The following is a 24724-nucleotide window of genomic DNA, read 5'->3' on the forward strand; positions in this document are numbered from 1 at the left end:
TGGCTTAGTTTTTAGAATAATTTTTTTTTTGTTCTTATAGCCTATATACTGAATTGAGCCTGTATTTAATAAGTTCATTTGTTTTGCTAGCAAAATTATATAAAATACAATGCCGTGTACAAACCTGAATCTTGAAACTAGACTTTTGGAAATGTGTTCTCTGCCGTAGAGCTAACAGTCATCTTCTCTTACAGGGCAATCACTTTGATCAATACGAAGAAGGGCACCTGGAGATAGAGCAAGCGTCTCTAGACAAGCCTATAGAATCGGTAAGATACATACTTATCAGCATCATCAACCCACCAAAAATTAGGCCGTGATCGGATGGTACTTGATGTGAATGCAGTCAAATTTGATAGGAGTGGGCATCTTTTTGTCAGTACAGGGGTAATTTTTTGTGGTAAATTGCATGCTGAGATTAAGTGGGCTTGGGATTTAATCTTTAAGTAGTTCTCCTAAAACTATAGGTGACTCTAAATTTTAGTTCAATGTGCTATTTCAGAAATTATTTAAAATAATACATTCATTCATAGATATTTATTTTGTTAAGTGTTTATACTTTTGGTCGAAGAATCAGTTTACTTCATATGCGAACCTGATGGAATAGTGTAGTAGAATGTATTTTGATCCTTTTTTAGTTTATATTTTTGGAAAACTACTGGTGTATTAAAGAAAGTGTTAGAATGACACTGGCAGTACGGAAACACGGATGCATTACAGTATTAGTACAGCAGTCCTTCCCCATGAATCTGAAACTGCGCTGTGAGTTTCTTTAAAGTATTGCTTTATGTTGAATTAGGTGTGGAGAGTCCAGCCATAAGACGGGGAAAAATTAAGTTTTGTTTAGTTTTACCTTTTTAAGCTTTTTGGAGCTTTTAAATTTTTCTCTTTGCAAAGCATCTTCTGCTAGTCTTAGACACAATACCTTGTTCAGCCTAAACTAGACCCAAGTTTGGCACTTAGCTCTAGCTAAGTTTCATTTGCAGTTTCAGTATGAGAGTGAGAAAACTTGTAGTGAATAATGGAGGGTCACTTAGTGGTATTCTGATTAAGACTAGATTTTTGTTAAGAAAGTACTTCTCAAGCGTTTCTTTTCCCTATTAATAATTTAAGTTCTCTGTTAAAGTTTCTCCATGTTAGTCTGCACTTAGAAGAAACTTAGTGTTAGCAAAAGATCAATATATATTTTTCATTCATGTGTAGGTTGGTGTTGTGTGTGTTTGTGTGCGTGTTAGATGTTTACAAAAAATTTACACAACTTGGGGTGTTCGACATTTTTCTTCCGCAGCAGTTGGCCCATATTAGCTAAGCAGCCATGATCTGGTTTGTATTGCACGGTCTGCCTTTTTTAATTTCTTCTCTAGGGTTTCCTTTCCCCCTTCTTATTTCTGTTCTTCTGGTCCAGTGAACACTGCATATAGTACCTACTGTCTTAATGTGCTGGCATGATGCTAGATTTAGGCATGGCAGTAATTGATGACGCATGAGATAATGCTGCAGAGATGGGAGTTCGTATTCAATGTTCTCCTGAATACTTCAACCTTACGTTGGGATATGGTGATTTTAATTACAATACCAAGCTTGTGTCCTTATGTAAATATAATGAGAAATACTTGCTGGTAGCCTACTCTGTGCCACACTGGAAATTAGCATTTTAAAATAATTCAGGATATGACTTACAGACTAGAATAGTTACCTGATTTCTGAAAATGTTTTTCCAAACAGAGGAATAGAAGTGGTCACAGATTACATCTCTTTGGTGTTCTGAAGGGCGCGATGCCTGCAGAAGTACATAAAATGTGAATGAGTACACTGGACCCAACAACACGGGCACACAGACTCACAGGGCACCTTGGATGGTCTGCAGATGTAATACTTCGTGGCAGTTTGATTAATGTTGAACTGCGGCAGAAAAATTAAATTCAATTACGGCTTTAATATTTTATTCGTATATATAACACCATCCAAATATCGGTACATTACTAATCTTTACAACTTTTTGTAGGTTTTAATATGTACAGTTCAGCCTTATGGTTAAATTTGAAAACAGCTTGATGGAGAGGACAAGAGAATGGCTTACCTCTTTGGGAGGAGAAAGAATTAAAACCTCCAATTGTTCTTACTTCAAAATCCAGTTTGTTTCACTCTTCTGTTGTCTGTAATAAGAGGAACAAGCATTTGAGGTGTAAGACCCCTAGCCTGGGACATTAAACTCTTGGAAGGAGTCACAGAACTGAGTATGTTCTGCATTGTCACATCAGCTGTGGTCTGTGTTGGAGCACACCTGAGCTGGCTTCATGTGCTAGTCCCAGAACTTAAAATCTACAGCTGCTGCACGGGGTGGTTTTTTGTCTCATGAACAAGCCTGGTGTCAGAAACTGCAGTCAGAAACAAACCGGTCTCTTTTAAAGTTAATCTTCACATCATCTTCATTAAGTACATTGTTGATTCTTAAAAGAAAATCTGTAGCTGGGAAGTATAAATAACTTTGTCGGTTCCTGACAATGATTTTGCTTCCACACTATTAATGACCTGTGTGCTTTTTAAATTGGCAAATTACACACATTAAAAGAAGGAATGGTTTTCTTGTCAGAGTTTAGTGGTGTATCTCTCCTGCAAGATTTTTCACTAGGAAAAAGGTGTTTGTACTGCTTTTTCTGCTGCCTTGTATTTTATGCTGTTTGCTCCCCTAGAAGTGGGTAACATCCTTGAACTGAAATTAAGAGGGAAGGAGTAAGGACAAGTATATAATTTGCAAATACCACATGTCTAAATATTTGCAATATTAACATTTATTCACAAATTGTTTTATGATCCTTAACCAGTTCTCTGTTAGCAATTCAAGTGACCTTTAAAAAGGAATCTGCGCAGAGTAATGAGTAAGAGCCTATGCTTCGTATTATGGAAATAGTTTGGATGACAAATGTCTTTGTGCGAGGAAGGGTGTTTATAGCAACAGCAGATCAAAGCACTTTCCAGCTAAAAGTTTAAAGTTTGGTTATTCTACAGACTGAAGAGTGTATTAAGTATATTTTCTTAAATGTGATTCTTGCAGCTTCTCACATCTTAGTGATATGAAAATGCTTTAAAGTCTAAAGGTAGCTTGCATTTGGAAATTCCAGGGGCAGAGGGTTTCACCTAAAATATGCATTTGACAATCACCGCTAAGTGAGATCCATCTCTGCAGCATTATCTGTTGAGAGGTGCTGACTGTACTGCTACAGCATGCAACTCAAAGGTGGCTGGAAAAATAGGTTTGGGAGTCTACAGATCATTACAATGTTGAAACGTGTCCTCAATTAGCGTACTAGTATTTTTGTTCCTGTGGAAATCCTGCTTTGCACAGCTTGTTTAGGCCAAAGATGTCTGGACTGAAACATGCGACTATAACCAAAGTACATTTATGGAGAAGAGAGCTGACACGAGCTAGTGGATGTACGTAGTCTAAACGAGAAGCCAGCTATTTTCCATTACTAAGTTGAAGAAAATATTTCGTATCAATGGACTCTTCATAGCTGCAAATACTGATATTTCCCCCTTCCCCCCCCACCCCGTAACATTTTTTTTGTTCTGTTTTGAAAGATGCTGCATTTACACCGGCTGTTCATGTCAGTGGAACCACTGGTGTCTGGTGTCCTTGAAAAATCAGAGCACTTAACCCTTTTTTAAATTCAAGAAGCTGCATGCATTTGTTTTAAAATATTTTAAGTGCACTGAGTTCAGCTACTCGAATGGGAAGTAACAAAGTATTCCAGCTTTAATAGAATCAGATTTCCTTCACATTAATTCCTTATTTCTACTTGTTTACTGAATCTTGTTGCTGTGAATTTATGGTTTTCTTTGTCCCAGCAGTACAGATCAAGTAGGGGATAGCAATACACCCTTAGAGCCTACACAAGACGGCAGCCCTTTCCCCGTGCAGGCAGTGTGCAGAGTGTCAGGGAGTCGAACCAAGCTGTCGCCGTTGCAGGTTGGAGGCGAGACTGCATATTACCCACTTATTCTGGAGCTTGTTAGTTTGTCCTTGTCATAACTAACAAATGTCCCTTTCCCCCCTCTCTCTAATTCTGCTCAGTTACACGAGGAGGTCCTTGAACTACACAAGGTTTCAGGCTTCAGTTGGTAGTTGTTTGACGATCGCAGGCTGTTGTAGATGACTGGACGAGCTGAAGCTGGGTTTTGTCGCACCGTATATCTGTACAGATCTGTGGACTCCACTAGTTCCAAAGTGTAATTTGATGAGGCTGCTGATTTGACATTTAGCAGTAGCCATATGTGGACAGCGCTATAAATAATGTGCTTCTTGAAGCTGAATGGTGTAGCATTACTATTTGGCTTTTCTCTCTAGTCTTCATTGTGTCATCTGTAGTGAGCTATAGGTTTTGTTTTGGGAATCTTTTCAACCTCTTGTTTGCATGGGTTCACCCAGTAGCATCCGATCCTTGCTTATAGATTCCTCAATACACAGTCAGCACAGCTTACAATCCACTCAAGAGACGTATGGTTCCTGCCGATGCTGAGCGATGAACAATGTGAACACGATATGTGGGGTGGCGTGGGGATCTTCTGGAAAACCTGTATTAGGCAAAACTGGTGTTTTGGTTTATCCGTAGTGCAGCTCAATCCATCGACTACGGATTATATCCCACATACAACATCATCAAAACCTTTCAGTTCTTGTATGCATCTTTTCATTGTATGCTATGCCAATTTTTTTCTATTGGCCAGGACCTTCGTCAGAAATTTGTGCTGGGGATATCCTGGTATCGGGAATCACTGATACCTGTGGAAAGCAATCAAGGGCATCTTGGCAGGGCACAGGATGGGGAATTGGGGAGCTGTTGGAGAAGGTTACTTTGGATGAGATTTTCGAAAATAGCTTGGCCAACTCCCGTGATGGTTTGGTGAAGTCAAGACCTCTACATTTCCTACACGCTTTTGGAAAAGTTACGCTTCATCTGTAATGCAAAGTTCCCCATCTGTAAATAGAAATGATCACTACTGAATAGCTCTGAAGTGGTGAGGGTAATGCTGGGAGGTGTAAATTGTTCCATCAAGACCCTGCCGAGCTACTCTGTCCTACACTGAGCATCCTGCAACCTGGTGTCCAGTGTTGTCTCCATGACTGTTTGCCCAGACAGGTAGCGCTGCTGTTGTGAGTAGTTTGGACAGTAAATGAGAGCTCCTTGCTCACTCAAACACCTATTGGGAGACTTATTTTGGCTGCCTCAATAACTTTTATTGTGGCTGTAACACAAGGAGCTCCAAAAGAATAGCGTAAGAAAGTGAGGAGACTTGTGCCAGCTCTCCTCTGAGAAACGGGGGGATTTCCTCGTTGGCCTGTTGGTGTTTTTGGTAGGTCGCTGCAACTCCTCCTGTAGGAAAATTGCTATAATGTGAGGATAATTTATTCAAAAGGAATGACCGTTCTTGACATCGTCAGGAAATTTGGTGTAAAAAAAAAAAAAAAAAAAAGACATCTTTTCTACGTGAGAGAGTCCGCACTTTTACAGAACTTTCACTTAAAAATGCTATTTAAAAAAAAGCTACCAGCTGTTGCAACATTTGCTGCCCCATGTCAAATTTTGGTCCTAATATCCCTGGCCACTCCCCAGGCCGCCAGGCTTTGCAGGACGGCCCTCAGTGGGAGCCTAGCAAGCCTGGCCTTCCATAATTTAATTTTTAGGGCAGCATTTACGCTGAAGAGCAGTCCTGCCAGTCTGCCTCTGTGAGAGATCTGTGATAGTGATTTGAAATGGAGGAAGAAGGTAGAATGTGGCTAGAAATGGTCGTGAGGAGACTAATGACTAGGTCCCAACTCAAATGTTAATATTAACTCATGGGGTTGTTCTCCCTATTCAGTGAAACAGAAGAAGCTCCGTTTCAATTCAGTAATATTTAAAATTAGGAAGTAGTTTCACTGCTTAAGCAAACAAATGGAAGTGATCGGGTGAGGAAAAACACCCCCTTCCTGGGAACCGAGACAGGATAATGTTCAGGCATAATTCCAATTTATGTCAAACAACTTGCGACCATCCTCTTGAGTGGTTTTGTAAAAGTGGTGCTAATGTGTATAACCCTTCTAAATTTTTCTTTTTTCCCTTTAACATTTGTTTACCCCTTCACTGTGTCAGTCACAACACACCGCTCTTGAATCTCCCAGCTGGTCTTGACTTGTTGAATTTATTTTATGCTTTCACTCTTCTTTAATAAATACATTACTTGCAAGCAGTGAATTGAAAACAAAGCAAAAGAAAAACTACCATTAGTGATTGGACAGTTTCTTACTTTGTGTTACATTTAACTGTTCTTTTGACAGCCCAGTTTTTAAAGCCAGGTTCGTATGGAAATGCTTTCACTCCACTTGCACTGCTTTTGGAAATAGCATACTGCTTCATCTGTCTGTTTATTTTAGTGCATTCATAACACAACACAGTCAGCACAATGTCTCATCTCCACTTAGCAAAAGATTGCAAAGTACTCCTTGTCCTTTTTTTGAAAATGCAGCCATTTTTGTCAGCACCGGCTTTTAAAATCGGATTCAACAATCCTTTGTCAGATACAGTTGCAGTGCTAATGGTAGAATAATTAGTGCGTTATCCACAAAACCTTTGAACTTCAGGCCCCTTTTGCATGAAGGACTGTGCAGTTGTTGTGGCCGTTAGAGAAACGGTCTGCAGCAGATATGTTTGCAGGTAAGTTTTCCTATGCTTTCAAACCAATAGTCTTCTCCATGGTGTTTGTGGTTGGAATCCATATTTGTTCATTTTTCCTTTTTTTGCATATACTGATTTAAGCTTTTATAACCAGCCATTTCCTTACTTCTCCTTTTTTTTAATTATTTTTCCATGTAGCCCTAATTATGGTCCTGGGGGAGAGCTGGTAGTGGGAAAGATATACACTGTTGCCTTGAAAAATACAGCGAGACGAAATGTCTTGCTTTACTGATGTATCAGAAAAAAAATTAAATTTTTACTTGGTAGAATCTTTTTGAGGAAAAATATATCCATGCAGCCAATATCTTTGGGAAGATTGTGTCTTTCAAGCTGATTCACCAAAGTTCTGCAAACCGTGTGGTCATTTTCTTCAATGTGGAGTGAGTGAAAAAACCACCGCTATTCTGATTTCTGTTGATGACTTGGTTATTTAATTAAAGAAACCTGCAGCATATATATCTTTTTTTTTTTAATATTCCATGTACCACCCAATGTTACGGATTCACAGCCTGTTACAATTCAGGATATCTGTAATATCTTGAGTTATGGTTTGCCTTATGACAATTAATAATCAACAAATACATACCTGATTTTTATTTTTTATGGTTAGAAGGTGAACACGGTCCTAACCGAGAGTCCTTCTCTGAGGAGTTGACAGTTGGTCACTGCTAGTAAACTGGTAAAATGATCAATAAGGGATAAGCTGTCAGCTTTAGATGGTTACAAGGGTGCCGTTAGTACTCTTGTTCTTTGGGGGAGGAAATCTTGCATAAAAACATAATGAACAACACAGAGCCCTGCTCAGTCCTGTTTTCAAAAGCTGACACTTAATTGCTGCGTCAGTACTTTTCCACTTATTCCGAAATAGCTTTTTTTTAGGAAGATGAGACATTATGCTTATTGTTTCCCCTACATGCACTAATGGTTCCTTGCTGTTAACTTATTGCTAGGCCTGTTTCATTCTAACATCTTAGTATTTTTGTTAGTTTACATGTGAAATGCATCACCCAGTCTGTGCTTGAGCTCATTTTATTTAATTGATTTTTTTTTTTTGTTTTACTAACCTCACTGTTTTTTCAGTTTTAATATTGGCTGCATGCTAGTTTATATATATATATATACATATATAAAAAAACCCAATCAAGTCTAGCCTGGATTTTGCTATGATTGTGTTTTGGTTTCTAGTGGTGGGGCAGTCTTGCACTTACAACTTACTCAGTATTATAAAAGCCTGACACACAAACAAAATGACTAAACACATTGTAGATTTTCTTTACAAAAAATCTTAAGTGGTGCTGTTTAGGTGATGGATATGATTGTATAAATAGCTTGATTTTATGCTTTTTACTGTCAATTTTTATTGGTACACTTTATTTTCTCCCACATTGCTTTTTTTTTTATTATTTATTTTAAACGTGATGCACAAAAGTTGCCCAGCACACCATCAGAAAGTGACCGTCCCTGATACCCCATCCCCCTGGAAAAATTCTAGCCAGCAATTTTTGACATTTGTCTTTCCCTTTTATTGGGCATATATTGCCTTTTCAGTAGCATTTTTTTGCATGCATATATATGTAGAAAATCTCTTGCTCATCACATGTTTAAATGTCAGCGGGAAGGGAAGAATATATTATTGGAATATTTTTGGTTTGTTTTCTCTGTTCTGTCTGTCAGGATAATATTGGACACCGCTTACTCCAGAAACATGGGTGGAAGCTGGGCCAGGGATTGGGAAAGTCACTGCAGGGTAAGTCCAGTAGCTTGTGTCTGAAACATTCAACACCAGCTTCAGTCTTTAACAAAATTATTTCTGCTTTTTGTTCCTAGATTAGATTTTCTTTCCATTATTAATATATCCAAACAAATGCACTGTTGAGTTTCATGTTTAGCAATTTGCAAGTGGAAGCTGCTGCCTCACTTATTGGTACAGGTTAGACATGATGTGTGTGTGTTGTGTATGTGTAAGAATCACCGTGTTTGGCCTTTTTGGAGGGAGGTGAATTAACTGCCTACTTACTAACAGGTAGTTGTGCAGCTTCTAAAACTATAATGATATTCTGCTGGCTGGATGCTTTGATATTAAAAGAATTAAAAATACAAGCTAGTTACGATGATCTGTGTGCATGTTTCACAGTGGTGTCAGAAGCCATTAGAAGGCGAGTAAAAGGGCCCACTGAAGACTGAAGGTGGTGGCAGAGGTTCTCATGGATGGGAGAGGCTCACTTCTAGTTTCTCCAGAGGGCTTTCACGGGCTTGACTTATTTCTATTCCCCAGCAGTCTATTTGTCAGGGATTTAGCAAATCTCCTTGAGACGCCGAAGTGTTGTTGAACCAATTCACCTAGTCCTCATGCTGTCTCCAGCCTAAATTCTTCCTGTCACACTAAATCCCGTGATTTAAATTGAGCCAGTGCTGCCCGGTTCATGTGGGTGGCTTTAGCTGTTCCCTTGGCCAGTAGTTCCTGTTCTGCAGAAGTCCTAGCCAGGGTGAAAGCACACAACCCTGTTAGGTTGAGAAAAACTGAAGGTAGTGCTTCCTATCAGTTACTCCTCATGAACTGCCTGCGTATACGGTGTCTGCCCGTGATACTGGGAGTGAGGTGCTCAGTATTTACAGCAGGCATGAGACTGTGTGCTCGCACAGTTTCTGTAGAAACCTCTTGAAGTGTTTGAAACTCAAGCGCGCCCCGAGTTCCTCTGAGTAACTTACTCGTGTTCCCATACCCTTAGTCTGAAGAACTGGGAGCTTGTAATTGGACTTCCATGGCCCTACAGTGAGCCCATTAGAGAGATAAGTATTTCTGTGCCTTGGAGGACTGTCGAGAGGTAATGAGTTCTCTGAACTCTGGGAATGCGTATTAATCTCTTGGACTAAGGCACTCTAACTTCTCAGACAGGACTGCGTTGGTGGTTAATGCTTCTTGCTTCCTCTAACATGGTTTCATTTGAAATCCTCTGGTTAATGCATGGCACTCTTACAGTCCTCTCGTGTCCCGTGCTGGTGCCAAAGCTCAGGACTTGGTTGTAGTTGTCACCTCTTGGGCTTCTGCTTTGGCATGGCATTCACTGGATGTATAATTTGGTCTGTTTTCTCTTTTGGGTGCCCTGTATTGCTCTGTGCATCACCAGTGTGGAAACACGGAGACTTGAAAGAAGCTAAAGCCCTCTCCCAGCCCCAGCCGGATTCAAAAGCACAGCCCCGAGGGGCCCTGTGCTGTGTGGTGTTGCAGGCACTGACGTGACGGAGTAAACAGCAGATGACTGTACAGTCTTGAGTTTGAGGCAAGAGGGTGGTGTCACCGTGTCCTGAGGACGAGCGAGCCAGGGCTGCCTGCGGGGTTGATCAGGCATTTGCATTTGGATACTTGTCCAGATTTAGATTTTCCCACTGTGCATTTCGAAGCGTTCAATTTGTATCGTATCTCTTACGTATTATTGAAGCTCTGGTGATTTGAACTGTCTGGAAGCTATAGACAAATCGTGGGTACGGGCTGTGAGGGTTTTCCTGTGCCTCCTACATTTCTATTAAAATGTAAAATAGCCTGTCTAGTTTAACCCAGGTAGGTGCTGAAACCTTCCTAACGTAGGCTTTGCAGAGCGTGCAGTAACTGTATAGTGCCTTTCACCTTTTGGAAGGGAAGCAGCGCCCTGTCCATCTGACAGACAGACAAACAGCCCCGGCTGAGGTGGAGAGGATGCGGAGGAGTGCTGCTGCTCCAGTTCTGCTCGACAAAGACATCAATGCCTGTAGCATTGGGAGTGTTTAATTCATTATCCAGTGACCTTTTTATATGAATCTTAGATCGTCCCAAAATCCAAATATAAGCTGCCAGGAAGGAAACATTTGCATCCAATTTTAATCTTATTCCAGGGCTTTGAAGAGTAAAGTCACTTGATGTGCACTGAGAATGGAAGAGCAAAACAAGAAAGTTATCCCCCTCTTCCACGCTCCCTTCTTGTTCAGAAAAGACCAGGGGAGATTTCTAAAGAGATGTAAGAATAGCAAATGCAGAGTATCTCTGTTGTTAACTCCACTTGCTTTGTGCTGTGCTTGAGCCTAAAATCTTAAACAGCCTACGGTTAAGAGGTACAGCAGAAGCAGAACCACTTCAAGTAGTCTTTAGCTGTGGATACGGTATCTGACCTCCTGCATTTGGCTGCAGAAGGCCTTTGCAACACTCAAAAACCTAAATTTTGGGTTATGTATATGGAATTGATACTGCATTAATCTTTTTTCCATCTGGTTGGCTTTAGTTTAAAAGGAAGTTGATGAGTTCGGTGTGCTTATTTTTGTTATATAGCTTTTAATTCTAGATGCTCATCTGAACTGAGGCTCCCTCTTTAGTTTCGGTGAATCTGAAAGTTACGTTACATTATACTTGCCAGTCATAAATACTTTCTTTTAGTAAGGCCGCTATGTTGTTGTTGTTGTTCAGCAAGAACTTCACGCTGCAGGACTGTACCGTTGTGATGGCTTCCCTCACGTTAACTACCCACTGTGGATATAAACCAGCGGTGAGCATGCTGAGCTGTTCCTCTGGATGGTAGCTGGAATAGCCTAAAATTCGCACTTGCTGATTGCTGGTGTTAAAAATGTGCTGTTGTAGTACAAAGGTACACAGCAGATTGGCTCATTCTCTGCAAAATCTCAGCAGCAGAGTAGTTCTGTACCTACTGGAGCCGCTGCCTTGTGGTGTAACTCTTGTTAACCAGGCGTCTTTGTCATGCTGGCGGAAGAGCTGAGCTACTTGGATAAGAAAGCAAGTAATCCATGTCCTTAATGACGTAGCTGTCATAAGAGGAGCTGTTATTCTAACTGTAATGCATCTGCATCTTTTGTTTTATTTTAGATGCGTGTTGAGTGGAGTATCAGACAGGGATAGTGCTGTTGTCTCTGACCATGCGAGTGCTAGAATACTGGTTCGGAGAAGTTCATAATGAATTCAGCAGAGTCGTCCCTCTGCTCATCTCTTCTCCTGATGTTTTTCACATTTTTTCCCACAGACAACTTGTGTTATATTTGGAAATGATGTTTCAACTTGCTAACAGCCAATGAATATGAAAAAGCAGAAGAGGGGGTTGCCAGTTGACAGGGTACTTTTTTAATCTGGAAAGTATGGCTTGGGGAACCACTTTTCTGTGGAGATTGTGTGATGGTAGTGCTCTAACAAATGGGAAAATTTGGAAAATGGTTGTAGACCATTTTCTTTTTGGGGGGAATACGTGTAACTGATAATCGAGAAATCTGTGGTCTACTGAAAAAATAATACTAGCAAAAGATGTGGTTAAAAATGCTGGCTGACCTTCATGTGAAGTCCTGTGCTAAAAGAGACTGAGGATTGTGAATAAATCAGAGGAGTTACATAAGAGTCAGAAGGGGAATGAGAGGGCTGAGTGAAATCTTGAATTCAAATACTCTAATGCTTTCTCTTGGAACAAGTATTTCGTATTAAGTTAAAGTATTATTATGAAAAGCACTGAGAGATTGACATGCAAAAGTGGTATAATTTTAATCATGTATTTGAAAATATTTTTATAAGCTCGTCACATTTTCCCTGTGTTTCCAATTTTTTGACAATTCTTGTTTAAAAAAGAAATTGTGCTGAAAATTTCTGTTTTCTCTTTTGGATTTGTGTGTTTAATATGAGGTAATAGTACTCTAGAGGTATAGGTGCAAGTCTAAAACCAGTAGTTTAATCTCATTGAATTAGACTAGGGAAAACTGAACAGAGTAGGTGAACGCTATCCTTAGGAAAGACAAAAGGCTATTCTGGCTTTGCCAGAAAACATGGGAATATGTGACTTCATTTGATGCACTTGGAAAGAGGATAACATGTAGGGGACAGGATGAAATGGCCTAGTATTTCAGACTGGGTGATGTTTTTAGATGGCTCCCTGGGATGAGGTGAGGACTACAGCGTGTGTGTGGTGGGGAATACCTGATAAATCTGGACAGGGTAGACCTGATAGCTAAAAGCAGGCAGGCAGGCTTTAAGGGGTCTTTAATGCCCCCATCTCTGATATTGCTGAGCTAATTCACAGCCATCCTTCTGTTCTCATGGTTATCTGGCTGCTTCCTCTGTCATAGCAGGAGCTGTGGAGGGAGGGAGGGTGGGCAGCCCTGAAGGGATGGTTTGCTGCAAATAGAGGTGGTTTGGAGAGTGCAGACTGGTCAGTTAGGAAGGTTTGTCTGATGTTTACTAGTCACATGGAAGGGACTCTCAGGAAGGATTGACCAGCTTTGGTGGACAGGTAGAACTCATACTTAGCTAGTCGCCCTGTGAATGGGTACTGGGTAATAATTGTAATTATTAAACACACTTTTCTTGATTTTCCTTTTTAAAGTCCTCTCTTACGGAAATGTGTTTGACTGCAGCCTTGACACTTTAAAAATTGCTCCAACACCTGTACAGAAAGCGGTTAAGTGTCCCGGTAGCACCAGCTATCTCCCTTCACACACAGTGTGTATTGTGCATTTAATGTGATACATTTAAAAGCATTGATTTAATTCACGCTCCCACAGTATTCCTAAGACTGGGATTATCCTGGTCTTTTGTGGTATCTCTGAGAAGTGAATCAGAATCTAGTATTTTGCTGTGGCAACAGACAACGTGTTTTTGTCATGGCGTAGCTACTCTTAAGTATTTATGTTGTTGAATCAAATTGTTTAGATAATTTGGAGTTTTCATGTAGAACTGGAATTGAGCCTTGAAACTTTATGTAAGTTTGCTCCTCGATTGTCTGTAGGGGACTAAGGCAGCCCTTTCATCACTTGATTATTGTTGTGATGAAAATGTTGCTTGGTGTGAAACTAAGTTAAGTTTCAAGGTGGGTGCAGCACTTTGTGGGATACTGTTTTGTACTAGTACTTGGGTTATCTCCGTTTTGGAAAATAGAAGCAGCAGGTGGCTGTGTTTAGAAAAGGCAGGTCCCTTTTGGAGCAGTTAGTTGAAGTAGTAGTAGCTTTACCTCTAGCCTTTGGTCCAAAAGAAATGCCTTCTGTCCCCTGATTCCTATTGCTATTTAGTAAGAACTTCCTTTTGTTTTCTTATGTTTTTAGCAAAGTTTTGGCATCATTTCAGCATGACTGTTCTGAAAGGCTGGTTGGCTCTTCCTGGAGAGCAGCAATACGAATGTCATGCTGCCATGGAGGAGGCAGGCTGCCTGCAATCAGAGCCATGTTCAGTGTCCTGGGAGCTCTTGGCAGTGCCGTGTAAAGCTGTGAACCCCTTCCTGCATGCTGCTTCTCTTCCACTTAGGCTAAAAGCGATAAACCCTTTACAAATTGTCAAGACAGCACTGTTTCTGTTGATCAAGGTGTGCTGCAAACTCACGGTATAATTTGTACTGTGACACATAGACAGCAGCAGTTACAAGTGTGCATAACAGAACTTTGATTTTATTTTTATCCTTTCATGAGCATATCTAACAAGGTAGTAAAGTCAGATATGTCAAATTTGTTAGAAAATGCTAGAATTCAGTTCTTCTATCTAACTGTATTTTTGTTGCATGATTTTCAATTAAAAAAAAGCACAAGTGGATTTCTGCTCTGACTTGCAAATTCTGTGATGATAAATATAGTCATCATTCCCGGCCCCCCTCCCCTCTTCAGTTATACTACGATGCAGTTCTTATTTGGCATGTTCTTCACTAAGTCTGTTCAGACGAGCTCTTGTTTTCTCTCTTTATATCAAGGCTGAGTAGAGTGAAAGAATGGAATGGTCTGAAAGAAATGGTAGAAGATGTGCAGAGAGGAGGAGAGCCTGCAGGTGAAGAAGTGGTCCTGTGACTAAGGCAGGAAATATCCGTTCTCTGGCAGCCTCTGTGATAATTTTCATTTCTGAGATCAAGCTCAGTAAGAGTCACTATTCCAAGACTGTGTCAGGTGGCCGAGGGTGATGCACACTGTTTTCTGGATGCCGGTTTCGTTAGACGTGTGGGGAGTAATAAGCGGAGTTTTAACCACTCGAGCAACTGAGATCAGTCGCAAATGTGATCTCTTGGCAGCTGCGGCTTGGAGAAATAAACTCAGAGTTTAAATTCCAGAGGTCTTGAATCCTCCCTCTGTCACCAGTTTGCCAAATGGCTTACAGCTAATATATTAATATATTTTTCCATTTGTTAAATCCTCTGATCTCACGAAGGCAGACAGAGTAGATGTTTGTCAGGCCTTGAGAACATGGAACAATGGGCATCTGAGAAAAACACCACGAGGAAATGAGGAATGCTATATTTCTTTTTGGGTTTTGAAGCTTTGTAATAAATACAAGAAAATATGGAAGAGAAAGATAAAAATATTTAACAGTGCCTTTATTCATTAACTATGGAATGATTTGGCAGTCTTACCCAAGAAATAGATGTGAACACAATCTTATCTACTTGTATCTTAACATGTCCTCATGGGAACCTGAATTCTGGCATAGACTAGTGTTTCCATGCTTGTGCTTGCATCATAAATCATTGCAATAGTTTTAAGACTAATATTTTCATGTGAAGTTAGCTTTGAAAAACCTGGGTAATGTGGCTTTGAAAGCTGCTATCATCACACCAATCTTCATTACCATGTCGAAATCCACAAGACCGCAGACCTAAAGGAAGGGTTTACTTAATGCCTCGGTCTCCTTTGGGGGAAGCAGTTGCCCCCTTGTTTGCTTTTGAATGTGCAAGATCCTTCCTTCGATTACGGGTGATAAGTTTATGGGTTACTTGAGTGTGTGTAGTCAATGAAATCATTATTCTTTCAGTGACACATGCTTATTGTGACAGAGACGGCCTTCTTTTGGCTTAGTGTCAGGCTTTATTGCTCTTTGTGTTCATATAATGTTAAAGCAGTTTAATAAAACTGTGAAGGATGTGTGTGTGGGAAGCAAGTAGTCATGGCCATGCACAACCAGCCCCCGCTCTTGCAGTGTAGCATTAAAACACACAGGGCTCTCTAGCCCTCTCCACTTACCGAGATGAAGTAAGACAGCGACTCTTATCTCTGACTTCTATTCTAGATCAACCAAGATTTATGTTCTTGCTCTAACATCTTCCATGTTGTTCTTTAATACCGATCATCATTTGGGTGAAGGATGTTTTTTGGCCCAGACTCCGCTATATGCCTTCCCTTAGAGAAGTTCAGGGAGCTCTGCTTGGTTTTCTGCAAGTGTCACCCTTGGCTTGTGTGACAAAAAAGAAGTTTTGAGGTCCTGTTTGAAGTTTTCCATGTGACTGGGGTGTTTGCAACTTGTCTTTCGCTTGTCATTTCTCTCCTGCTTAGTAAGGATTGAGTTCACAGTGCAGTTTTTGTGTACTTGGAAAGAGGTTTTTCCTCACTGGGACTTGATGCTTGTCGCTGAGGATGATAGATGTTTCAGACTTCATTTGAATCTCTTGATTTGACAGAAATTTGACAGAAACAGGATGACTGTTTAGATTGCAAATCTAATTCCCAAAGGAGACCAGGTTAGAAGGTTGCTTTTTAAAGGTTTGTTTGTTTGCTTCTTGCAGTGATCAGAACAAGCTTGATAACATAGCTTCATTTTTAGCTAGCAAGGAGCACCACGGAGCATGCCAAGGCTTGTTCACCTGTAAAAATTATTAGATTCCTCATCTCTCCCCTCTTGAGGTACTGAATGAGGAGTCTGAATTTTCAGTGTGACAGCTATTGGGCTATCGAAACATGCAGTAGACCCAGGAAAGTTTTGAGAGCTTGCAAAATCCTAATCTTTGAAAATGAAACTCCTCCCTCTCTCACCCTCTGCACAGAGCCGGTGTAGTTGAATAGCGATCACGCCCTGTGTCTGTGGTGCATTGCTGCGGGCATTGATACCCAGCTCCAGGCACCTATTCACCTTTCACAGCCCGTAGTGGGGTTTGTACCGCAGGTGACTAAACAAACTGACCCTTATTCACCAGAGCAAATCCAGTGATGTGATCATGAAACTCCCCAGTGCTGCCTTCACACAGCCGTGTTTCTAATCTCTGCGGCAGTCCCTTTCCAAGAGCAATTAAAATCTCCTAGAAGGTTGTCTCTTACCCTGGTTTTGGTTTTGGTTGTAGAATAAAGATAGCGAATAAGTAAAAATCCTGCTCATGTCCCATTGTTTGTATCCTCTCGAGATGCTTAGTTGATGAAATTCTCCTCCAATGAAGAGTGTGATATCAATCAGTCCTCTAGGATTACATCCCACAAAGCTTCTACCTGGGAGGAATTTCTATTAAGATGTTAGCGTAGTGAGCAGGATTAAGGCTGTTCTGTTACCTCTCTGGTGCTTACATGCTATGCATAAGTGATACAGTGAAATATATTTGATTGAATTATGTCAATGCATAATTTTGAGGGTGCATCTGTTTTTCATTTGTCTCTCTTTAAACAGACCTTCCGAAATGTCTTGTATCTATTGCAGTGCAAGACATTGCTGGAGGGAGGAGTTCTTCTGAATCTGCAAATTGTTGATGAAAACTGTTTTTTAAAAAAAAAAAAAAAAAGATAAAATGTGCACTAGTGTTGACAATGCCAGCATTTCTAGACGGGCTCAGATGGCAGGTCCATCTGTTGCAGCGTCCTGTTCCGAAGAGCAGAGCAGCATCTTCCCGCTGTGTCCGGAGACGGAGCACGTACCTTGCAGCTGACAACTGCGAAATGATAATCCTCTGCATACGGCACGACTTGGTGTCTGATACTAAAGCCCCGAAGCGTTAGGATTAACTCTTTTCCCAAGATTTGTTAATTTATAGCACTGCTGGCAAAGTATTTGCTCATATCCAATAACTTCGTGCAATTAAAAAGGAGTGAATTTGGAGAAGCCTGCTTGGTGAGGTGCTGCCTGCCGTCTGCTTCCTCCCTGCCGCTGGCCGGTCTCTGGGCAGGCGCGGGGCTCTAAGAAGGGGGGTGGCTGTCGGGGCGCATTTGGGGGTGAGCAATTTTTCACAAGCTGGGAGAAAGGTTTCCCCATTTTTTTGGGAAGAGGAAAGCAAAACAAGTATATCTGGTCAGTTTTGAAATCTCATTTAATTTCTGAATTAAGGAAATAATTACAAACTTCATTTACTTTAAGAGATTGGATTTTCTAAGGTGCGACTCTCGTGTAAGCTGTTTGTTTTTCCCATCCCGCTTGAGGTTTATGCTTTATCCTCTCCACAGAGGTTTTCCCCTTGTAATGTGACCAGTCTGTAAAGGAAAGAGTTTGTGACCTGGTTCAGAAAGAAAATAATTTTTCTGGGTTGTAGGGGGACAGGGCACGGACACGGCTTTGTGTTCTGCATTTACTGTAGGGGGGGCTTAGTTATCGATGTGGCAGTGCTTGCAACCCTGCATAGTGGCATGAAGTGTGGGAATTCTTGCCCTTTCTTGAAAGCTCAGTTTTTCCCTTCAAAGTATGTCGGTGTACCTGAAAAGGGTCAGTAGGAACCCTAAACCTGGGAGTCCCACAACATCCGAGAACCTCGTTTACATGCTGGTAAAGATCCCGTTGTCATGCACTGGAATAAATTTTCTTGAGGAAGTTCTTTAACAGGAGAACTTAAAGAGCTTAACTTAAAAAGTCCCATTTTCCCCTTTGGCTGTTCTCCATCTTCCGCCCAGCCCGCTTGGCAGTCAGCAGGGTGAGAGGTGGCTCTTTGGCAACACGGAGCCCGTTCCTTTCCCTCAGCCGTAGTGGCTTTCCGAGGACACGGAGCGAGGCTCCCCCGGCTCCGATGACCCAGCGCTTTGCCCGGCAGCGTGTCCTGCTGCCCTGGACAGAGCCGTGGTTTGGGTGGTGGGGATGGGCACTGCTGCTCGGAGCCGTGTTACGTGCTCAACGTGCTCAGGCTTGGCACTTGTTGGCTGGATGTCACGCTGGGCGGCTGTGCCAGCCGGCTGCTGTGGTGTTTCATTCTTAATGAAATAATGGTTAAGTTTAAAACAAAGGCATTGCTTTTCGCATTGAATATTCCCCTTTTAGCTGAAAACAGAGCTCCTTTTGACCCAGAATATTTGTAATTGTCTTAAGATCCTGATTTGTTTCCTTTTTAAACTGCCTGCTTAAGTGTGCCTCAGTGCCTCTTTTAAATTGGGCCGTCGCCAGGAGCTCAACCTCTTCCAACACCCAAAAATTTCAGGTTGCGAGCACAGCTCTGAACACCAATAACAACTGCTCAAAATCTACCCGCTCCCTGATTCCACAGGGCAAAGCATGGTATGGGGTGGAGGGGTGAGGAAGAAGCCTCATTTTTTTTTTTTTTTTTTTTAACCCATCCTACCTGCCTACTACAAACGGCCTATTTTCTGCCCCTAATGGTTTCTGCCTAACAAATGGTGTTTCTTTTTTACAGCGTTATGATCCTGGACTTGTTGTGGTGATGGTAAACTTAGCAGTGGTAATTTTTTATTTTCAGACTGAATTACTCCTTTTGTCATCAGTGCACCAATATGTTAGGCTTACTTTCTCTGTTGTAGCCATCATCCTTCTGCTTGGTCTTTCATTTTCCTTTCCTTTCCTTTCTTTATGCACACTTGTCTGATCCTTGTTCATTAAAGGGTATTGCTAAGAAGGGATGTTTCTGTTTGTGTTAGAACTGCCAAAATCAGTTTAAACATAAATTTCTAATACTGTCCAAACTTGATTTTTCCCCAACACGATGGGCACTAGCACTTGCTACTGCAATTTCTAAATAGATTTTGAAACAAAAAAAGAAAACCAAAAAACTTTGACTGCCTTAGAAGGCAAAAGTACTGATGCATTGTTTGTATGCAGGGGTTTACCAGGGCAATGAGGCTGCATCAAAAGATCTCGATTGCTGGAGAAACAAACAAACAAAAAAACCCAAAAACAAAACAAAAAAACCCAACCAAACCAAAAAGAAAAAAGCTTGAAAAAAAAAATTAATATAAATTGTTGGCACTTGCTGCCAGCCATTCCATTTGGGTTCACCACTTACCAGTAAATCCCTGGCTGAGACGTTATGAAAGTGATATTGCATTTAGGAAGTCATTTTTATAACCTGTCTTTAATTTGGTCCTTTTGCTAAAAATTGCAGTCACTGCTTACTTTATTATACCATTGGGCGTAAGAGAAACATTTTCAAACAGAGAACAAACGAAAGCTCAATTCAAAATACTATTTTGGATCAGTGTGATAAACTGTTTTTGGACTTGGTGGATATATGCCTGTCAAATTTATGGGCGTATAAACAAAATCATAAAGCGATTAATTAAATGGACTTGTTTCTGAAAGAAAAACACATGCCTCTGTACTTTAAGAGTTCGAAAGACACAAGTCTGACCAGAGTAGGTTCCCTTTGAGGATTCTGTGGAGTCCGAGATCTGTGGACTGTCGCTTTTGCAGGAGTTAGAGAAAGCTGATATTGGAGAAGAGAGAAGTCGATGCCTATACAGGTTTTCTGAGGCAGTTTTAAAGACTTTAAACTTTTGCGCATGTGGATGGCAATGGAAAATTTTTGGCATGATTAAAACCTGTAGATCTTTTAGCCCAAAGGTATAATATATGTGTATGTGTGTATAACAAAACAGTTGTTTACACCAAAACAAGAGCAATAATAAGGGAAGTAAACATTCTGTTTTTTTACTCAAGGTATGCACCGGATAAGGTAAGTACTTTTTCAGTGGGCTTACATCACAACGAACAGCGCGAGTTGTGATGTAAAAATAAAAATAATAATAATTAAAAAAAAAAGCTGTGGTAGTAAAGTGCTTGTCTGCCCCATTTTGCTTTGTTTGGCTGGTTATGAGTGGATTAAAGATATGTTTTTTTTAAAAAAAAAAAAAATCTCCAGCATAGTTTGATTAGTTCAAAGTCAATTTTCTTCGCAACTAGTCCTTTTCACAGCTTACAGATGACACAGCGAGTGCTAGAGCATCTCTCCGCAGGAGCTGGGGAGGCAGGTGCTTGACCACCTGGCCTGGGCTGGACGGTCCTTTTGGATGAAAGAAGTTTGGCTTCTGTGCCACGCTTCTCAGTCAGCTTTCCTTACTCTTGGGAAGGGACAAAAGTTGGCGGGAGGGAGGCTTCCACATCTTTTACCGGAAAGTCCTAATCAATTATTAATGTGGTAGAGCAGTAAAATGTATTTAATAGCTTTTTCACTTGTATCAGAAGATGAGGAGAATGGCTTGCCTGATGCGGAGGCATTGAGGCGAACGTTAATTTCTCAAGTCCTGTTAACAGCCCTGCCCTAGGACTTGTCATGGTTGAACATTAACCACGAGTATGTTTTACGTGACCAGTTAATGTTCAGAAAATACCATTTATCAGTACTGAAGGTGCATTTAACTGTAACGGGTTTGGAGCTGAGAAGCAGGTTTGGCTGTAAGCTGTGAGAATGGCTTGTGTTTGGTTCACTGTAGCTTTCTGGTCTCTGCACTCCAAGGCAAGATCTCTAACCACCCAAACCCAATGTGTAAAGCGAGCTGTGGCGACGGACCGGCTGCTGACCGCCTGTGTGTGTGTTCCTCTTACAGGGAGGACAGATCCCATCCCTATCGTCGTCAAGTACGATGTCATGGGCATGGGGCGGATGGAAATGGAGGTAAGCTCGCCTGGCTCTGGCTCCTGCCCTGCACCCTGTCAATCCTTGCATGGCTCTCGGGGAGTTGATAGGCAAGAAATATAAAAGTGAGAATTTGTGCATCAAAGGTAAAGAAAAACTTGCTCTTAAATCAACACAGTAAGAAAACACTTTGCCTCAAAATACGTACTCTGTTTACCCATGGGTACCTGAGTTCTGAGGTCTGGATGCTGTCCGAAATTCCTGGGCTTTGCAATTTCACTTCCGCAAAGCTGAGGCTACTGCCGGCAGTGGATGGGCCTGCCGGGAGCCTCCACCTCAGAAGGATTAATGAACTATTTTGTGTGTGGGTTACACTGTGGGATGACAGAAGAGGGAAAGTGAAGTATAATATGCAAAGATTCTGTTTCAAACCTTGTCTTTTTAAAATTACACATTCTGGCAGTCTCACTAGTGCAAAGTATTTATCGGACGAATTGCATCTCTCTCTTTTTTTTTTTTTTTTTTTTAAAAAGCTCGACTACGCCGAAGATGCCACTGAGCGGAGGCGTGTACTGGAGGTGGAGAAAGAAGACACCGAGGAGCTGAGGCAGAAATACAAGGTATTGAAACGGGGGCATTAACATCAAAGTTCCCGTGGGCTGAATGGGAAAGGATTTGTTCTGGTAGGACAGAGCCTTTCTCATTAGGCTGTGGTAATGGTAGTAAGAATTAAGCATTCTTGCTTTCTGCCATTTTTGAGATTATTTATATTCTAACAAACTGGTTATTCACATCCTGGAATTAACCTTGATGTTTGTTTAGCTGCTGAAGAGCTACAGGATAGCAGCAGGGCTTTCTCTGTGTGCTTTGCTTCTGTTCTGGAAAGAACAGTCCTAGGGTAAGCAGGACACTTCCTTCCCTAGACCCAGGGCTGCCAAATTTTCCTAGTGAACCTGCCACGTTGTCAGTGCAAAATCTGCAGACGCAAATGTTAGATGGGCAGTTATCAGCTGGAAGTGGAGTAGATCTCCTGTTGTTACTGAGCAAGCAGTAAATAATGCATTATCATATTGTTCCATAAATCCTGCTTGCTTTGAAAAGGTAGGACATTGGCTCCAGTTCTGAGAAATTGATGGGCTGTATCTCTTTGGAAGAATTTCTCAGGCAACATTAAAAAAAAAAATATATATTCTGTATTTCCTTAGGGTTTACAAAACCTGTGGGGTTTTTTGTAAGCCAAAGACTTATCTTTTTAATGATAAAAATGGGCCATCGTGTTGGCATTGAGCATGATGTGTTGGAGCATACTTGGATTAGCTGTAACTGAGTTCTCTGTGGAGACATGGTCTTTGCTGGTCCTTTAATCCACTCTTTGGTTTACTTTACTTGATGTAAAGTACATCAAGTCTTAGGAAAGCCTGCTTGTTTAATTGACCTGAGATTTGAGAAGTTACCGGGGTTGAAGAAGCCCTAGACATTAGAATGAAGTGCCAGTTTTGCATAAATCTTAATTCTTTGAGGAATAATGGAAAAGTAGTTTCAATTCCATTAAAATTAAACATAACCGTGGCAAATCTAAAATTCCATTTCAACCGGTTCACCAGTTAATACTGCAGGCAGCTTATTCAGCTACAAAAATTTATAGCCTCCCTTCCTGATATTTTTTTTTTTTTTCCCCTTCCCTTAAGTTGAGACCTTGACTTGCTTGGCAAGTCAATTGCTGGTATATTTGTTCATTTAAAAATAAAAGCCATTGTAATTACTTTTCAAGCTAATTATTAGTTTGGAGCTGAACACAGTTAATGATCTCTTCTGGCACACTTTAAAGTACAAGTGTGCTCTTAAATGGGGCTTATGCAGCCGGTGCTGAACAGTTCCTCTACGTCCAGGTGCACGTTCTCCTCGAAGATGTTTCTCCTTTTTGTTGTTTTTAATCTCCTGCTGGGCGGCATGCTGCTCACACACTGCAAAGGGAAGGCTTGGCCGTGACGTTGGCCATTCTCGGGCAGCGTGTGGCCGAAAGCCTGGATCCCTTTCTGCAGCAAACCCCCAGCTGCGATGCTGGGCATCTTCAGACAGCAGCTGTCGAGTACAAAGTATTTCTTCGTTTCAGAGTGGTTGGTAGGAGCACTTGTGTGAATTGCATGTAATGATGTTTTGTCTCAGGTCTGCAATGCGATTTATGGTAAAGTTCTTGGGTTTTGCAATTGTCTTTTCAAATGCAGTTGAAAGTGCATTGCTCTCAGACTGTTTTGTCTTCCTGGCATTATTCAGCACAGATTTTTTTTTTCAGGAACTCTGGGAGCAGTAGCAGTCTCTCCCAACTCCGATGTGTTTTTATTAGCATGCTTTATCGTTAGGCTCTTGAATTTCTGTATTAATCTGTGAAAATCTCTGCAAGCGTAATTTTGTTCATTGCTCCGCAGGAGTCCATTATGTAATTGCTAACTGTGGCCGCGTCCTGATTAGCCATTCAGTGAGTCTCAGTGGAATTTCAGATAACTCTGCAACCAAGAAGCAAGCAAGAAATGTTCTTTAATTCCCTTCTTTTGTATAGATTCTGAACACTCAAATGGCTGTGTTTTCATTGTTTAGCCACAGGATGCTTTCTGAAAAAAAAAAAACTACACATGGTGCAGGAAGCTTGTTCAGGGTTTCAGAGGAACCTTAAATGTCATTGTTCTGTGGATCTCACGCTGCTCTGTTTTCCTTTCTTGTCTTCCTGGGGACCTGCTTCAGGCTCAAACCTCTAGTTTTGTTGATCTTTTTTCTTCTTCTTAACAAGGGCCTCCGGTAATAGATGGAAGCGGGAACATGAAATAGATTTTTTTATTTAGAAGGTGAACAGTGCTTTAAATTGAAAAAAAACCCCAACCTTTTAGCAGTAGAATTTTTCAGATTTCGACCCCCTCGGGTGTTGGAATTTTTTACATGAGTTTTGCATTATAGAAAACATGCTCAGCAATATTATTTTAATGTAATTTTGATGTGGTAACTGGGAGATAAACCATATTGCCTTGAACAAGATAAATAAAAAGAAAAAAAGCTTTCATAGTATATCTTTTTTAAATGTTTGCTAGCTCCTCTTGCTAATGCAAGGAAATTTCCCATAAGAAGATTGTACTGAAGACAGAAACTTAAACTCTTAAGTGTGTTTTTTTCTCAAATGTTAGGCTATTTTTTCTTATATAATTTCTCTTTATTCCAGTTGAAATGCGTATGGTAAATAGTTATATGGGGTATGCTGATGTTAGTACAGCGTACTTTGTAATACAGCATTTGTAGCTTTTTTTTTTTTGCATGCATCAGTGTAAGTGCTTCCATCTTGTTAAGGTAAACCTTCCCCAGCTTGCTTTTAAAGCGTGGCGATGTTTTATTAATTTTGCCAGTGGGATTGTAATTGAAACGACCTGGCTAAAGGAAGAAGTTGCTTAGCCCTGAGATTAGTGTGTGTCTCAGCATCAGGTGCGTTTCAGAGCCCCCCCCCCCGGCTGCTGAGCCCCCCCAGGTCTGCATTGGCTGTGGCTGTGCCCT

General features: G+C 41.0%; 1 protein-coding gene across 1 annotated transcript in view; it reads left to right on the top strand.

Moving 5' to 3' along the window:
• Nucleotides 1–200: 200 nt before the first annotated feature.
• GPATCH8 (G patch domain containing 8) overlaps nt 201–24724 on the top strand; it is a gene marked incomplete at its 3' end in the record, with an annotated part of 39005 nt that continues 14481 nt past the window's right edge. The window contains exons 1-4 of the mRNA XM_009584157.1: nt 201–269; nt 8391–8463; nt 21162–21229; nt 21724–21810. Of these exons, the coding sequence (XP_009582452.1) occupies nt 21203–21229; nt 21724–21810 (114 nt within the window). The remainder of the gene's footprint in view (nt 270–8390; nt 8464–21161; nt 21230–21723; nt 21811–24724) is intronic.

The sequence above is a fragment of the Fulmarus glacialis genome, unplaced genomic scaffold, assembly GCF_000690835.1.
Source record: "Fulmarus glacialis isolate BGI_N327 unplaced genomic scaffold, ASM69083v1 scaffold26410, whole genome shotgun sequence".
NCBI lineage: Eukaryota > Metazoa > Chordata > Aves > Procellariiformes > Procellariidae > Fulmarus > Fulmarus glacialis.